At 39.0% G+C, this 18925-nt stretch overlaps 1 protein-coding gene across 1 annotated transcript in view; it reads left to right on the plus strand.

Annotated features, from left to right (window-relative positions):
• SHQ1 (SHQ1, H/ACA ribonucleoprotein assembly factor) overlaps positions 1-18925 on the plus strand; it is a 95743-nt gene that overhangs the window by 24629 nt on the left and 52189 nt on the right. The window contains exons 7-9 of the mRNA XM_028101846.2: positions 6885-7039; positions 8839-8892; positions 11389-11512. Coding sequence (XP_027957647.1) covers positions 6885-7039; positions 8839-8892; positions 11389-11512 — 333 coding nt within the window. The remainder of the gene's footprint in view (positions 1-6884; positions 7040-8838; positions 8893-11388; positions 11513-18925) is intronic.

Below are 18925 nucleotides of genomic sequence, written 5' to 3' on the forward strand. Positions count from 1 at the left end.
CTTGAAGTCCTCAGCGAACTCGGGGAGCATGCTCCTGCTGGATTTTCCCCTCCTTGTTCTGTGCCTCCCAGGTCTCCTTCCTCTCTGTGTCATGCCGTTGGGGTGTTTCTCCTTTGTGTTCCCTCATCAGCCGTTGCCAGGCAGATAGAACAGCGCAGGTGAGGGCTTCCCTTTGATTCATCCTCGTCATAAAATAGTAAGCTAGATTGTTTCGAATTCCAGATAAGGCTTCGATGGTGAACTTCGCTCCCTGTCTCTGCCTCAGTTGTGATTCCTGTCATTTGCATTGTAACCCTGAGTTATAACATGGAGACTTTTATTAACATCTTCAGTAATGATCCCAGTCCTCCTCCCCCGAAGGCTTGTAAATGGAAGTGTTAAAACGCTGTGCTCCCCCTGAGCTCTGGTTTCATGAGGACGGACTGACCACATTTCCCGTGTTGTCTTTCAGCGGTTAATCTCAGCCCAAGAATCTTGGCACATGGTTGCTTGCTATGACACCACATAACATTTTTAGTCAGTGAACTTCCTAGCAGGGACATCCTGTTTGGCACCAGTGAGGCCGTCCGTGTTTGTAGAGCTGTCAGTGTCAGCTTTGAAAGTTGTAGCCCTGCAGGGCTACCCATTTAGGCGAAAGGTTTGAATGCAACACATTTTCTTCTAGTTCCCTTGATCGGTTTCCAGAAAGTATACAATACAATCGACAGATTAGCATTCCTCTGAGAGGAGCCAGATCAGAGATCGTTTAATTGTTGATCCATGGAAGACAGAGATATTTGGGAGGGGGATTAAGAGAGAAGGAGTGATTTAAAAGTAACAAAAGTAGAAAATGTTCTAAGTGAAGTAAGAAGGTCACTTCCCATTTTGATGGGAGCCCCTTTGCAGTCGTCAGACATATTGATTGGGGTTTTTAATGTTGGGAGGTGGTCCTGGGCCATTTGCATCATGCTAGGGCACCAGTTTCTTCCCCAAATGAATTGAGCTTTCAGCTGCCTTTGTTTGACTGTAGATTATTTATAGAAGTATAATTAACCGAAATGTTGTGAACTATATAGCAGAAGCGAAGTCATACAAATGCTTGACAAATGTTACTCGTGGTGGCAATCATCCAACTATTGTTGGCACTGCATCTGTACTTCTTCCCATTGCTGCTGCTTGGTTAGACCTGATTGTGTGCAAACCCCCCCAAGTTCCCCTTTGGCTGATACAGTTTACAGCTCCAATAAAAAAAGGCCTTGGGGAGCTCAGACTTTTGGTTTCTCTAGTGATTTCCTATTTTGTTGATATTGCTATTTATCATCTCTGGTTTCTTTGCTTGAATTTCAGAATTTCTATCTGTGTATTTATCAGTGAACTTTTTAGGCCAAAATGGGACTTCAAAACACTCAGAGAAAGGTGGTATGTTTTAAGGAAAGGCTAGGGGCACCTAGCTCCAAGAATTCAGAAGAGGACATTCCAGCAGGCTTTTCGCTTTTCTTACAGACACAGCCCCCAACAGTGACCTGTAATATGGGAAAGCCCTTACTTGTGGGTGATGGAACATGAGAACCTGTAGTTCCCAGGTCAGCCTTTACAAATTATTCAGCGTATATACAGATGTGATTACTTAAGAACAAAGGAGTGAACATTTAGATGAGTTAATGTGTTATTAAGTGGTTCTGGGCATGCTTACCTTCTGATTTAGAATTATCTGGAAGCAGTAGTCCTTATTAGTCAACTAGGATAAAGGCTTTTCTCAAGTGTGATAATATCATCTTGAACACCTGGCACTTTCTTATTAGCTAAAGTAATGAACATCTCAAAAACGACACCTTGGGGAATATTGTCTCAAATCTTATGAAATACTAGGGGACTTAAAATACTTTGTTAGGTGTTCTTTCTTCGGCAGTGAGTATGTGCCTTCTTAAATTTTCCTTACATCAGATTGCTTTAATTGAACAGAGAGCTTCTATTTAAATTAAAGGATCTTCATATGAGCCCTTTAATGAGACATTCAATACCTATTTTATCTGTCTTAATTAATTTTGTTTCCAAATGTCAGTCTTTAAAAAAGGCTTCACCGGAGACCTACCTGCATTAAGTTTGAAAGTATCCACATTTCTGGGGCATCTGGGTGGCTCAGTCGGTTGTGTCCTAACTCTTGATTTCGGCTCTGGTCACGATCTCAGGGTCCTGATATGGAGCCCGGCATCGGCCTCTGTGCTGGGCATGGAGCCTGCCTCTCTCCCTCTCCCCCTCCCCACTTTCTCCCTCTCAAAAAAAAAAAAAAAAAAGGTACCTACACATTTCTTTATGGCCAGCAAATTACGTAAATGCATTCTCATAGTTATTTGTCATTTATGTGAACAACACTTGTGCAAATTTATTTCCTTTATCTTCTTACAGTTTTTAATCATAAGATTTCTAACATCATTGAAAAAATGATTACATAAATATATTTCAAGACCTGTATTTTTGCACTAAGTAAATTTTAATGAGTTAAAGGAGTATTGCTTCTAGTAATTTCCAATAACTGTATTTAAGATTCTTTCCCCCAGAGGATAGACTGTAAAACTGCTGGAAGGAAGCCTTTAAACAAAAAGAAGCCGTGTTAAGGAGAAGGCTCCTAAGAGAGGACTGAAGTGGGTTAGGGAACTCTGTGAGAAGGGGCCAGCATGTGTCAGTAATCATTCTGTCTCTTCTGGCTTTACCCAGTTGTGAGGAGCAGAAGGGCAGTTTTTGTTGAGCAGAGATAGAAAGGGATGGGGTAGCTAGCTATTGAGAGGGTGATCTGGGAATATTAAAAAGGCAATTTAGGGGCACCTGGTTGGCTCCATTGGTAGAGTGTGTGATTCTTGATCCTGGGGTCATGAGTTTGAGCCCCACGTTGGGCGTGGAGCCTACTTTAAAGTTTAAAAAAAAAAAGGCGATTTAATAATTTTTGGACTCCTAAAAGTTAGCATCACAGCCAGCCAGGTGTCTTTGGTTAGTCCTCCTCCCCTGAGAGGCTTCTTGAATTGGAGCTGGGCATAGGAGCGCTCAGGTAGTGACTGCCCTAGAGACTGTCTTTTCTTTCCTTCTTTGCCACTGGGTGTAGTCATGTGACTAAGTCCTGGGTGATGGGAAATGAGTGGAAGCGCTAGGTGCGCTGGATCAGGTCTTTAGAAAGAAGGTGATTGCCATCTTATTCTGCTTTCCCATTGCTTAGAAAATGGTAAAAACCTGGAACAGCTTTCTTAGATGCAAAGATGGAAGTCATATGATGGGATGCTGATGCTTCGCCAGTCCTGGATCATTCACTCAGAATAACGTGGGAGAGAAATTTCTATGTATATAAGTCACTGTATTTTGGGTTCTTTTTGGTTAGCAGTTTAGCCTGTCCTTACCTAAATATAATGGGCAATTCTAAACCCTGGAGAAAGAGCCTTTTAAAGTTATTTTGGGATTAGGTTGATAGGAAGCCCTGGAACTGGAAGCTGGATGCTCCTCTTTATCAGGCTTAAAAACTTAAGTGAATTTGAAGGTGATTGTCTGATAGGGCATGGAAGGAAAATTAAGGATTACTTTGCAAAATAAGAGATTGATAACATTTTTATTTGGAAGTAACTTAAAAATATCTAGATGGTTGAGTTTCGGTAGAAGTCACTCGAAGACAAGTAGTAGGCCATGTTTTACTTACACTAGCTAGGAACTGAGTACATGTATGTGATTATCTGTTACTCTTTCTGTAAATCTTGCTTTAAGACAAGATGTATTTTACTTCGTATGTATGGTTAACCGATAATGCTCATTTTAATGTGAGAAAATAATAGATACTTGTTGGCTTGCCTGTATTGTAGACATCAAAGGAAACTTAGAAGGAACTTCAGTCTTACACTTGCTTACCTTACCAATGTAGACATAACTTTTTTTTTTTAATCATTAGTGTTTATTCAGTACTTGTAATTTTTTGGCCTGGGTAGCCAAACACTGGTTAAGATGGTATGTGAAAAGAAATAGATTTTCCCTCTCCTCTTGGTAACTTCCTGGAAATGGGGAAAAAATGTTGTATTTACAAGTCACAAAAGCTGAAAATGCTTGGAAGTAATTTTTAGCAAGAAAAGCAGCACATCTATTTCACAAAATTGGTGGTTCAGTACAGTGGGAAAAGATGGATTACTGACCAGACTGTGTTGGCACAATTAACTATTCATCTGGAATTAGCCAAAATCTTAAAACATGAAAAAATAACTTCCAGATGGATTAAAGACTTACATTTTAAAAAGGAAACTGTAAATCTTAAATGAGAGAGGCGCCTGGGTGGCTCAGTCAGTTAAGTGTCTGTCTTCAGCTCAGGTCATGATTCGGTCCTGGGATTGAGCCCTCATCAGACTCCTTGCTCAGCGGGGAGTCTGCTTTTCTCTCTCCCTTTGCCACTCTCCCTGCTCTTGAGTATGTGCCCACTCTTTCTCTTTGTCTCTCTCTCTCTCAAGTAAATAAATAAAATCTTTAAAAAAAACACAAAAAGAAAGGCTGAGAGGCTTCGTGTACAATTTAGGGGTTGGGAAAACCTTATCAAAGGCTGTAAATTCATAATCTGTTTTTTTTAAAAAAAGATGCACATATTTGGCTACACAAAAAATAAGTAATTCACTGGCAAAAGATCCCACAGACAAAGTCAGTGGAGATGTAGTAGATTTGGAGATATGACAAGGTTTCTTTCTATAACTGTGAGTTCTTAAAAATTTGACAAGACAAGCCATCCAATAGAAAAAAATGGGCAAAACACATTTAAATGGTTCATTCACAGGTTGCCAACAAACCTATAAAGTAATGCTCAAAGTTTAGCATGTAGAAAAATACTAACTGCAGTAACAGTGATCTATCATTGTATTAGATTTTTCTTGCTGTATAACAAATGACCACAAATTAGAAACTGTTCTAATTTGACTCAGTTTCCATGGCTCAGGACTCGCGTTTGCTTAGCTGGGTCTTTGCTCAGGATCTTATCCGACTGTAGCTAAATTTGGCTATCTTCTCTTTTCTTTTTTAATATGTTTTGGTAGCTAAGTTCTTTTCTGGAGCTCACGGTCCTTTTCCAGGCTCATGTGATAGCTGGCAGAATTCGATTCCTGTGGCTGTAGAACTGAGGTCCCCATGTCCTTGCTGACTGTCAGCTGGGGGCCACTGTCTGATCTCAGAGCCCCCCACAGCTTGCTGCCACACAGCCCTCTTACAACATGGCATCATATTTCTTTAAAACCAGCGGTGAATCTCTGGCTCCAGTCTAATCTTAATGGGACATAATCATGGTATTGACTGTCCCATCACTATTACCGTATTCTTTTGGATAGAAGCAAGTCACATGTTCTGCCCACATTCAAATGATGTGATTCAGTGGGTCTCATCTTAGAATTCTTTCTACCACAGTCACTTCCTGTCTGTTGAACTGGAAGCGAGGAGGGCGCCTGGGTGGCTCAGTTGGTTAAGCAACTGCCTTTGGCTCAGGTCATGGTCCTGGAGTCCCAGGATCGAGTCCCGCATCGGGCTCCCTGCTCAGCGGGGAGTCTGCTTCTCCCTCTGACCCTCCCCCCTCTCATGTGCTCTCTCTCTCTCTCTCAAATAAATAAATAAAATCTTTAAAAAAAAACTTGGAAATGAGGAGAAGCTCTTACATTTATTGCTGGGTGTGAGGGATGTGTGTAGGAAAGAGAACTTGTGTCCATGACCGTTAAAAAGAAGGCGTCTGCCTTCGGCTCAGGTCATGATCCCGGTGTCCTGGGATCAGGTCCCGCATCGGGCTCCCTGCTCCTTGGGAGCTTGCTTCTCCCTCTGCCTCTCTCTCTCTCTCTGTCTCTCATGAATAAATAAATAAAAAATCTTAAAAAAAAGAGAGTTGCAGCCTCTAAATGAAGTATTTTTTTAAAACAGATGCACTTTTTAACCCAGTGAATCTACTCTTGGGAATCTGTTTTATAGAAATTTACGCTTCAGTATCCAAGGACATGTGGTAAGGACATTTATGCAGCATTATTAACAGTGCAGAAAACTGGAACCATAGTGGATGCCCATCAGTAGGGGGAGTGGTTGGATAGAGCATACTACACCATGGAATATTCTACTCCTTTACAAAAATTAGCTAAGTACCAATTGACTTGGAGAAATTTGCCAGAGATCCTGAGTAAGGTAGGCTAGATGGAGAAAAATGATCTAATTCCTTGGCAGGGGTTGGGGGAGCGGTGAGGTATAAATTCCCTTGTTTATGTTTGTGTGTCTGTATAACATTATATGATAATAGAGAAAAATATGAGATGATATATACTAGATTTTTAACGTGGGGAAGGCTGTCAATGAAGATGGAGAAACGGTGACAAGCCAAAGAAGAAAAGACACACTGTTGAAAGGAACCATCCTCTTCCCTCAAGTTAAATATGTGTGATGTAACACTTTGTTTCTGTATATAAAGAATATCAATATACTTTGCCCTTACGTTGACTATTATATGGGAATATTCTTATTTCTTTGTGTAGAACTTTCAAAGTGGGTAATGAATATTTACAGAGTGCTTTATTTAGCTATTATGTTTTGTGTTCTTGAACTGTCTTATCTTTATTTTAAAGTCAGTAGCTCCAGCAGTTAGATGCCTTGAATACAGGACAGTGTAGCAAAAAAGGGGCATCTTGGAAATAAGGAAGAGATACTGTTTAGACATTTCTCCTTTATTTAGCTCTACTAGGGTTTGAGCAGATGCACAGCCCTTAATAAAACTGTGAAGTCTAGTTTAAAATTTCTTTCTATATTCAGAATTAAATAACTCCTATTTCAGTTTCTATAATCGAAGTTCTAATTTTGACAAATCCTCCACACTGGGGGTTTTACAAAACTGAATGGAACGTTTAATTTTTAAATGCATTTTTTTTCCCTAGTGTCTTTTTCTGAAGAAGAGAAATACCAGCTACGAAAATTTGTCAATAAATCTTACCTACTGGACAAGAGAGCTCGTCGCCAAGTGTACTACAGTTTGATTGATATCCTTCTGGCGTATTGCTATGAAACTCGTGTCACTGAAGGAGAGAAGAATGTAAGTGCCCGTATGTCTCTGCATGTTGGCATAAGTGACTGGACTAAATAAACTGTAAGGCATCACTCCTCCCGTGGAGAGTAAGAGCTGTTGTGATTAGTTATTCAGGGGGTGCTCCTGGCAGAGCTGCACATGTGCATCGGTGGTGAGTACCAACGTGAATGCATAATGCTAGCTTGATCTTTTTTCTTCTCTCTGGGCGTCAGTGTCTACCAAGTAGCGGAGCAAGGCAATAAAGCTGAGGGTAGAGAAAGGTTATCCTGAGCTCTCATCTCTTTAGGAGATGAGTTGGCCAAAGAAGAGAGCTGTTTCTACTTGACATTGACAAGAGGTAAACTTTACCATTCCCATTTATATCTTCTGTCCAAGCTGTCCATTTGCAGATGCAAGCTTTTTACGGAGCAAGGGAATCTGAGCATTTATCCGCAGGTGTCCCTTAATTCATACAGTAGGTATGCTTCTGAAAAAATTATATGTAAATCACATTTTCAAAAACTTGAGTCATATCTTTTTTTGCTATTGAAAGAAATCCTGTAAAAGTAAAGCCTTTTATAAAGTACATTATTTTTTAAATGATCTTTTTTTAATAATACAAAATTTGTTGTATCTCTTTTTAGCCCACATTTGATTTTATAAATGAAGAGCTAAGCTTCTTTCTTACCTATATCAGTGATTGTATATTTAAAAAAGGCTGCAAAGCCAAAAAAAGTCTTTCCAGTTAACGTGCCCCTGCAGCTGTTTATAATTGTACTTGCTCAAGGGTTATTTTCCGGCTGAGCATATGCTTTCCTTTTTTACAAATTGCACAGATAATTCCTATCAGTATAGAAGGAAAAATATACATATGAAGAAAATAATTAAAACTTCCTGTAATCTCAGCCAATCAGAAATAGCTAGTGTTACGAGGAGATACATCTCTTCCAGTTTTTCATTGTGTACTTGTGTGTATGTGTATTTAAATTGGGTCATGATGTATATTATTTAATCTGCTTTTCTCAACATTGTAGCATTAGCATAGTATTAGGATTATTTTTTGATATGTGTCACATTTTCTGTTGTTATGATTTTGAAAATTTCAAAGGTGACTCTTGAGATTTGCATTTGACTCTAAAATGAATATTAACAAGTGTATCGGGGTATAATATAGCTGGAGATGGTTTTTGTTTCCACTCATCTTTTAAGGATACCATAATTGGAGAAAATATTTTCTTTGACAAAGAAAGTACTTCACATTATTGCTTAAGGAGATGAGTGAGGGTGTTTAGTTATGCTCGATAAAATTTACCATTTTTGATTCTTCGCATATTTGACATCATGAAGTCTTGCAACTTCAAGACCTCTAGAATGTACTTATTCTCTCACAAGCATTTTCTGAAAGTCCAAATTCTTGAGCAGCTTTTTAAGTGCCCCAGTCAGCACTTCAGCATTATCTTTGAGTCCTTTGGCAGATTATTCACAGAACGTTTGGGAAGCAAGTAACTTAGTTGAGAAGGGACAGAAATTGAGGAAGCATCGCTTTGCTTTAATTTTTAGTTTCAAAGCCCCTGCTTATTTGCTCTTATGTTCTGCTACTCTTATCAGTAGAAAAGCTTTACTTTGTGAAATCCCAAGGAAAGTAGGCAGAAACTTGCCTTTGATAGCTTCTGCAAAGCAATTATTTTTACTCAGTCATGGATGCTTCTTAGTTCTTCTATGTCAATGCTACTGAGATACTAGTTGAATAAATGGGTATATTTGCTTTATTTTGGAATGACTTTACCTCTAAAATGACAGTACTCTTTTCTTCAAAACAAATAAAGGTCGAATCTGCATGGAATATTAGAAAACTGAGTCCCACACTGTGCTGGTTTGAGGTATGATTTTCAATCGCAATTTTTTAGATTTTGTTTAAAAAGTGATGTTTCTGTTGCCATTCATTTTGGGTAATTCAAGCAATTACTTGACTTTTTAAAAGTGGAAACTTTGTTATACAAGTGTTTTTTCCATCTTTTTAATAAAATTCTAATTGCATTTGTAACTGTTTTGCTAATCATAGTATACAAATGAAGCTAGGTAGGGTGTTGTGGAATTTGGGAGAAGGAGAACACACTTTGGAGGAAAAACCACGCATGGTCTGTTGGGGGAGCAGGTAGGGTGGAGTTAGAGCCTGTTTGTAAGTTGGCATATATTGCGGCTCAGAGCTCAAAGTTGGGCAGCAAACCTAGGTGATAATTCTGCTAGCTGCCATTTCCTGACCATCAAGGACCGTGTTAAGCCTTTTATATATATTACTTCCCCTGTTCCTTCCAGTAAGTCTGTGAGAGAAGTATTATTGCTATTTTACAGATGAGGAAACTCAGATTATATAGTTTAAATAACTTATCTTAGGTCCTACAATTAGTATGGTCAGAGCTGATAACCCTTCTAGTATAGTAATCATTCTTTTTATATCTGTTTCCTAGAAAATAGTTGTATAAGTCTTATCAAAGGATGCTATTTTAAAATATACTAGCTCTGAACAAATTGTTGAACATCACAACAGTAATTAGAAAACTTGAAGAATGTGTCGTTTTAGGGGCACCTGGCTGGCTCATTTGGTGGAGCATATGACTCCTGATCTTGCGGTCCTCTGTTCGAGCCCCACGGTGGATGTAGAGATTACCTTAAAAAAAAAGGTGGGGGGGGGGTACCTGGGTGGCTCAGTTGTTAAGTGTCTGCCTTCGGCTCAGGTCATGATCCCAGGGTCCTGGGATTGAGCCCCGCATCGGGCTCCCTGCTCATCGGGAAGCCTGCTTCTCCCTCTCCCACTCCCCCTGCTTGTGTTCCCTCTTTCACTGTGTCTCTCTGTCAAATGAATAAATAAAATCTTTAAAAAAAAAAAAAGAGAAAGAAAGAAAAGCTAGCATTAAAAAAAAAGCTGTCAATTTAAATAGCTGATAATTGCATCATTAATTTAGTCAACTAGGTTTTTGGGTTTTTTTCCCAGTTTAAATCCTAGATACAGTAGATGGTTAAGTTTTAAATCAGAGTTGTCGTGGCATCACTTTGTTCAAACAATAGATGTGAACAGGAATTGAGACATTCAGCTTTGTCAGAGAATTTTGCTACTCCAAAGAATGTTCCGTGAACCAGCGGCTTGACCAGCATCCTTGGCTGGGAGTTGTTAGAAAGACAGAATCTCAGTCCAGACCCACTGAAGCAGAAACTGTAGCAAGGTCTCCAGGGATTCATATGCATATTAAAGATGGAGGAGCACCGCTCTCTAGACTTCACTTGAGTTCTCCTTATTGCTATGATCAGCATATAATGGAGAAACTGGTTTTTGTAATGATTGCGTTGGTTACTTAGGTTGAAAACAAAGTAGTTGGTGACTAATTTCATGGTTCAAGTTATTAAAATCCACATGAATAAATTCACCTATTTATGATTTTAATTTGAAATTTTTATTGTTTTTGAGATAACTTTAGAATCACCAGAGATGTTAAGAGCTATGTGAAACTTTTAAAAGTATTTAGTTTTTGGTAGAATTTTTAGAAAGTTTATAATTCTTTTTAGATAGAAGCTGTTCTTTGTCAGATACTCTATATTTTTAATCAGATCTCTCATTCACTAAGGATTAATACACATGGAAATTATTCTGCTCCCTTAGTTTTACTTGTTATATTTTAAGTTTTATATATGGGTTACATTTTTAATACAGTTTTAACCAAAATGCAATTAAAAAACAATTTTGCACAAAACTGCCTTTGTCTAGCGGTGTAAGTTTTGAATTGCTGATGGTTTCTGTTTGATACTTTTCAAGGTAAAACACTTTTTTTTCAAGAAATCACTTTTCTCTTTGATAAGTGAAAGCAAATTACTGAAGTAAATACCATGTATTTACCATGTATTACTCACGCCCAAAGCACTAAAAAAAGAAGAAGAGGGAGAAGAGGGAGACTGAACACACTTCACTGACAAGTTCCACATCTTTCATCTACACTATCTGGAATGGTTCTAAAGGACAAAAACATGAAACATATATCATTTAACAGTGTCTTTTATGTGCATCTGCATTTTGTTAGTGCCATGTGTTTTAGATTCTTATTTGTAATTCTTAAAAGACTTTTTAAAACTTTCCTGCTGCATATGTGATTTTTAAAGAGCATTTGTGATATCTTGATAAAGTACGAGAAATGACAAAGACTTCAGTTAAGTATTTTATTGTAAGGTATATAAAAATCTCATTTCATGGTTTTGTATTTCTCTCTTGCGTGGCTTCATGATGATCCAAACTTAAGAGTTTTTAATTGAGAGTAGTTTCATATTTTGTTGTGTCCTTTTGTTTATGTAATATGGAAATGATTACTTATTTAAACTCTACTTCACAGACTTGGACTAATGTTCATGAAATTCTGGTGTCTTTTGGAAGACGAGTTTTGTGCTACCCACTTTATCGCCACTTCAAGTTGGTGATGAAAGCCTACAGAGACACTATAAAGATATTGCAATTAGGTAAGATATTCTTGTGCTTGCAGATTTGAGAGTGGAAAAGTTACTAGTCTGTGAGCATGTCATGATTTTTGCTTTTCTGTGCATAAATGAGTAATGAAAATCATCAAATGCAATCACTTCTCCCCCAGGTATATAAAGTAGTAGTTCTTCTCTGTAGGTAGATAATTACACAAGTGAGGTGTGGTACTCTTTCCTGAGAGATGCTGGAAGGATCAGTAGAAAAGATGGACACTGTATTCCAAACCATTTCATATGATAGTGGATCACATCATTCAGTATTGGAGGCCTGCAGTTTTCTGGGCACTATGCTAGGATTGTGGGTGTAATAATAAATAATAAGATATATTCCCTGTTTCTGTGCAGTTTACTGTTTTCCTGGGGGACTGCTGACAAGTAAGCAATTCCATTGTAGAGTGAAAGGTGCTCTGCCAGGGGACGAAGTGATCCCTGGGCAGGGGGCACAGAACCTGGACTTGGGAGGTCAGGAAAGACTTTCTAAAGAAAAGCACAGCTACTCTGAGGACTTTTGACTATTGCCAAATCTAACCTGAAAGGACAAAGATTAACTAGTTTTAAGGATGTGGAACATTCTGAGCTCTGAAACAAATTCCAGAGTGACTATCACAGCATCATTGGATTAAGTATATAATTTCTAAGGTAATGACTTTGAAGGTAATAGCATCCTAGTTCTGGCACATTTATTTAGAAGTAGCTTTCCATTCTTTATGGTCATTTCTTATATTCTTTCCTGGGAGTCTGGTCATTCTTTTGTCCTTAGATAAAGGTACTTCTGGGGCTTAGTTTCCAGACTTTAGGATAAGAAGGGGAAAGTAAGGAAGCTCTTCCCTTTACCACCCAGGTGACATCATTGACTTAAAAGGAAGAATCCCATCTCTAATGTTTTGTCCCTCCTAGAGGTATACCTATGTTTTTCTTTGACTTCTGTGTAACCTGTTGCCTTCTTATCCTGGGGAGAAAAATCATGTTTGAAGTAGATTCTTTTAAGGTAGATAACAATTCTAATTCTAAAAATGAATTGTAGTTAAATGAAAGATACCTTTTTATCAATCCACTTGGATTAGGCTGGCTGTATTTTATTTTGAAGGATTGTTGTTCATAGATTGTAGAGCTACTACCTTTGAAAAATCGATCTTTCTTAATTTATTGGTGGGAAAGAAACTGCTTTGTTTTTTTCTCATGTTATTTCTTCTTGCTTTCTAAGATATTGAATCCCAAAAGATTACCTTGAAAAATCAACCTACTATAAATGACTGGTTGTTGAACTTGAGTTACATGCCGTCATAATTTCTTACTTAAGTCACGTTAGATGATCTGCGCATTATTCACAGATTTAAGCAGTGAGAATGAGTTTGCGATTATCCTGTTACATCATGGTTTCCAGATGGAAAACTGGCAAAACCCCCGTGTGTGTGTGTGTGTGTGTGTGTGTGTTTGTGTATGTGTGCATGCACGCACACACAAACACACACAGTTGCTACTTTTTACTCTGGGACGTAATCTAGTTCTCTGGATTTTTATTTGAAAAGTAATCAGTTCTGTGATTACATAACCAGAAATAAATTTGATTGCGTTGACTTACATGGTAATCAATTACTCAAAACGGTTTTTGTAGGTGAGAACTGCAATTGAGACTTAACTTTTCATCATTATCAATCTGACAAGAAATTGTCTTATCAGCTGTGTCTTGAGAGCCCCAGCAAACCTTAGGTAACACACTGGATGTGTGTCTGCTGAAAATGAATCTGAAGCCTCTGTTAACTGTACAGAGCATCTTCTGTGGCTAATTTGGGTCATGATTAGTTAGTGCTGAAACAGAGCTGGGTTGTCTAGAATACATGCCATAAGCTGTGGGGAGGAGGGTTGTAACTTGTGTTTGTACAGGTGGATGGCACAAGGATGTCATTATTGCCATTGAAGAATCTCGTTTGTTTGGATACTCTGTAACTGACGCAGGGGTAGCTCTTCTGTGGCATTTACTATTTTCCAAGAATGAATTTGTGCCTGCTTATAATTCAAGATGCAATCACAGCGATCACACTTTTTATTAGAAAGGTCAGTTGAGTGCTTCCATTTTTTGAAAGTAACGAATAACTCTCCCCCTTAAGAAATATTGATCTTAACTGGAATGAGCTTTCTTTTTTTTTTTTTTTAAAGATTTTATTTATTTATTTGACAGAGAGAGACACAGCAAGAGAGGGAACACAAGCAGAGGGAGTGGGAGAGGGAGAAGCAGGCTTCCCGCTGAGCAGGGAGCCCGATGTGGGACTCGATCCCAGGACCCTGGGATCATGACCTGAGCCGAAGGCAGATGCTTAACGACTGAGCCACCCAGGCGCCCCTGGAATGAGCTTTCAAAACTAGTGTAGCAAGGCTTCAGAATCTATAGAATATCTCATTATAATGGGTTGACTAAGATGTAAGTTTTTATTTTATTTTAAGATTTGAGTTTTTAAAAGAACCATGAATTTGCTTTTCCTGACTTCACAGTAGACTTCACAAGAATTCTTTACTGGGGGCGCCTGGGTGGCTCAGTTGGTTAAGCGACTGCCTTCGGCTCAGGTCATGATCCTGGAGTCCCGGGATCGAGTCCCACATCGGGCTCCTTGCTCAGCAGGGAGTCTGCTTCTCCCTCTGACCCTCTTCCCTCTCGTGCTCTCTATCTCTCATTCTCTCTCTCTCTCAAATAAATAAATAAAATCTTTAAAAAAAAATTCTTTACTGGGCCTTGGGCTAGTCTCAGTGTTGTGTTCCTTCTCCCACCGCCTAAAGACTGTGTGCATTCATCTCTCGCTGTTGCTACGTGTCTAATCCAAATTCCTTTAAGGGCAGAAAACCTGCTTTGCCCCTTTAAGTACTATTCTAGTGCTTAACACAGTACCTTGTGCATGGAGTTTCTGTCCCTGGATCAGTAACCTTGGGCCACATGATCATCTCTCCACTTTTTGTTTCTGTCCTATGTCTTGAGCACCTTTCACTTCTTTCCCCCTGTTCCATTCTTTTGGGGAAGAAGTGGGTAGAATCCTTGATGGAAGCATCACTTAGCTGTGGTTACTCACTGAAAATAAATGAAAAAAGAGATGAAAAGAGCAGCTTTTCTTATATGCCTTGAAATTTTATTCTGTTTAGAAGTGACATGGTTTAATATTTGATTATACACTTCATACAGTTTATTATTTGTACTAATATCTGCATTTCATTAATCTTTATGATGGCATTCCTCACTCTGCTGTTGCTCAGCTTTTGAACATATAATGTAACTATTATATTGAAGGTGCTGAACATCATGGGAAACTTAGTTTTTTCTCTCAGTTCTTTGAACTCATTCTGTCTGTTCTTTTATTGTTTCTGGATGGAATATATATCCTATAAATATCATATCACATACACACCTATCTTATATAATAGATATTCTGTAAATTTTTATATCACTTTAAATTACAAGAGTCTCTTTTAAGTACTTAAAATGTCCCCTTTGAACTTGATTAAAAAAGTAAATCTTCCCTTCCCCATCTCGGGCCTGCCTTAGGCTGTGAAGCCAGCCCTGGGGAGAGGGGGCTCCTCTTTGCCGTTGCAGGAAGTACTGCTTGCTTCCGTGGCAGGCCTTCCACACAGCCACCCCAGGCTGCCCCTTCCTGCTTCTCCATGCGGGGCTTTTATCAGGTGTGGGTCAGACACCAGTCTCTGTCCCCTACAATTTCTGGGGATGGTCACTTACACTCTCTAGGGGCCCCTCTTAAAACTCCCTTTCTCTTGGTTTAGGGTGACAGGAAAATAGTCCCGTCCCATCCCCCCTCCCCCGTGGATAGTGCTTGAAACCCCATAGCACTACAGTTTTATCCAAAGAGCTCTTCTGGACCTCTGTTCCTTAAACTCCCTAGAGGTCAGTTGTGGGCTGAGAGGGTCATAAATCATGTTTTTTTGTTAGTCTCTATAAGTTTAGCATAGAGAGGTTAGCATCTCTTTTTAAAATATGCGTATACTTCCTATTTGCTTTGTCCTTTGTGGGGCTCCTTGGAAATGAGGCAGAAAGAGTCCTATCTTTGCCAGTACAGTCATAATAACCGCAGCTACCATATTCACTCTTCCCTGTGGGCCAGCGCTAGGCTCTGTTCTTCAGATAGCTTATCTCATTTCATCTGTACTGTACTCCTGTGAAGTCAGGATTACTATCACCATTTTGCAGGTAGAAGACAGGCTCAGAGAAGTTCAGTCACTTGCCCAGGCTCCCAAAGCCATTAGTTGGTAGAGCCTGGATTTGACACCAGGTCTATCTGACTCAAAGTCTGTGCCTTTTGAAGTGTTGAAATGGTTATAAATGAAATTATGTGAAGCCTGGGGTTTATTTTGGAATAATCCACAGAGGTTTGGGGGAAAGTGGGCCAGGTGCAGATGAAACAAGGTTGACCACACGTTGGTACCTGCTTGAAGTTGGGTGATGCGTATGTGGCACTTCACCATCCTGTGGTCTCTTTCTGCGCGTGATTTTCCTTCATAAAAAGTTTTTTGGTTTTTTAAGTGTGGGCTCTTAACCACTATAATTAAATGTTTTAAATTCAAGTTTATTCACCATTTTGTGGGAAACATTGTAATTCTTGTTCAGACAGTTGTATAAATTTTTTTGACTAATGAAAACATATGTTTGAAATTAGTTTTTTTGGTTGTGTATATTTTGTTTTGTTTTTCAAAGATTTTATTTTTAAGCAATCTCTCTACCCAACATGGGGTTCGATCTCAAACCCCTGAGATCAAGAGTTGCATGCTGTACTGACTGAGCCAGCCAGGCGCTCTGGGTTCTGTTTTGTTTTTAAGTCCAACAGAAACCTACCTTTGTATAAACGTTTGAGGTCTGATGACTAGTAGTTACATGGCGAGGTGTAACCCAAGGAATAGCCTTCACGAGATTAGTTCTTGTTACCAACTAAAAGCTGGTTTTGCTTTATATAATTAATAGTCCTTACATATTAGTCATTATTGGGCTTAATAATCAATTTTTCAGAAAGGACTGCCTTGGCTCTTCTGTAGATAGATATAATAGCACAATCAATGTGGAAGACAAGAAGAGCCGTAGCACAAGGCTTGGGGCTGCTCTTTTTCTTTAAGAAAGATGATTGTCCAAGAAATAGGGGTATGGCAGGTGTATTATGTGAATTCTGAGTTCTCTTGCAACCTTGGAGATGAATTGGTTTTTAGCATTTGAATTCTGTTTAGCCCAAAGTCAGTTTAGCAGGTTCTTTGTATTGACTTGTAGAAATTACCCCCAATTTGAAAACCAAAAGATGAAATCACTAGGATTTTCCAGTGTTGATATTTATCTGTATTTAATTTTTTTTTTTTTTTTTTTTTTGAGAGAGAGAGAGTGTGATCTCCTGCACCAGAGAAGGTTGTGGGCCGGGGGGGTGGGGTGGGGTGGGTGGGAAGAATCTCAAGCAGGCTCCACGCCCAGCGCAGGGTCCAATCCAAGGTTCAGTCTCACGTTCTGAGATCCTAACCTGAGCTGAAATCAAGAGTCGGATGCTCAACCGACTGAGCCACCCAGGTGCCCCATCTGTATTTAATTTTTATGAGTTCACTGTTATGGACATTTTAAAGAACTGTTAGACCTTCTAATTTTTACTCCTTAAATACATTATATAAAATTATTTTGCAAGTTATTCACCAGTGTTGAGCAGTTTACTGTGTCAAGGTGCTGAGCTGGGTCTGGAGGTATACTCGTGAACAGGGGAAGTGCGACTCACACACTCAGGGAGCTTAAATTCTCATGCAGGGGCATGGAATTATACAACTATTAGGTTTTTTAAAAACTGCATTTGTAGTAAGTTCAGAGGAGAAAAATATTGGATGAAAATATAAAGTCAGGGTAATGGACTAGCCTTTAAGTTGTCATTTAAAACATGCGACAGAGGGGAGCCTCTACCTTATTTGACTTTTGATTCTCAGTTCCTATTCTAGTTTCCTGTCATTCTAAAGTACTTGTTAATTGGTTGATGAGTTCATGTATTTATCTGTTCAACGGTATTTGGTCAGTACCCACTAAAATGCGATTTATTATGTGCAGAGTACCCTGTAAATACAGAGAGCTGCGGAAAGATCCATTAGACTCGTGTACTGTATTTGGGGAGTGTATGTACTCATAGGGGAGCTAAGATGTCCGTCCAAAACAAAACGCGGTAGACTGGTAAGTACAGTGTGTGAAATGTGGACAAAATAGTTCAAAAAAGGGGAGTTGCTGTTTCACTAGGAATCAGAGAAAGCTTCATTTAAGGCATGAGATTTGAATTGGGATGTGAAGGATGAGTGGTATTTAGGCACAGAAGGATGGGGGCAAGTATTCTAAATACTGTGAGTGAACAGTGTGAAGAAGTTCCTAGACTAGTGTCGTTTTATCAGTGACAATTTTGAGTTCATAGACTGATCCCGAGACTTGCCCTACAGCCTCTATATCTAGTTCCCCTTCCTATGTGAGTTCACTGGTTCACCAGAATTGGTTTCTCTCCTCCTTTATTATTATCGCTTAATTCCCTGCTCCCTATCCAGGAGGAAATTCTTACTCTCTGTTCTCTTCCTCTCCTGAATTGTTCTTGAGCTTTTATTTCCTAGTCAATTCTCCATTGCAATTAAAATGTTTCTAAGAATGGAGCAATCCTAGTGCTTTCAGGAAATTTAAATAGCATGGAATTCAAATAAAATATCGAAGTGCCATTTGTGCCTGTTTCTGCTAACCACTTACATACCAACTAATCCAGGAAAGGAGGGCTTCTGAGCCCCAGAGCATGTGCGCTGCAGCTGAAATGAGTAAGAGGTGGACAGGGCTCTGCTGTGTGGTCATGACTGAGCTGGGTCCTTGGCCTCTCTCGCCCTGGATTGTCCTGCCATGTGGCGAAGCAAATTCCTTCTACTCCCTTCTCTTCCTCAGAGCCAAAATCTGTGTCTTACAGTCTCTTAAATTGGCACATTCTTCCTCTTTATCTATATTACTCGTCATTGGAGCCTTTGTAGGTTTATACCTACACTCCTGTATTGAAGGATATTGTATATGAGCATAAACATTAAGGCGAGGAAAATAAAATTCCAGTCATCACCATAGAATTCCTTTTTCCTCTAATAATCCTGTGAATCACTAGAATTTTAAAAAGTTGCTCTCATAATTTCTGGGGTACATTTATATAAAACATTCTTTGTTTTATATAAATGTACATTCTTTGTTCTTTTAAAATACTTTGCAGGGGGCAGCATTTCCTGTATGGCTTACAAATAATAAATTGCCTTTTAATTGCCACAGATGATTAAGAGCTTATGGTTATTCTGCTACCAAAAAAATCACTTGAAATATTTGTGTTAGTGTGCTTTGGAAATTTGAGTTACATGGTAATGCTTACTGGTGGGTATAGCTCA

This window comes from Eumetopias jubatus, unplaced genomic scaffold, assembly GCF_037043125.1.
Source record: "Eumetopias jubatus isolate StellerSeaLion01/CBP00866 unplaced genomic scaffold, mEumJub1_p1.0 scaffold_1, whole genome shotgun sequence".
Taxonomy (NCBI): Eukaryota; Metazoa; Chordata; class Mammalia; order Carnivora; family Otariidae; genus Eumetopias; species Eumetopias jubatus.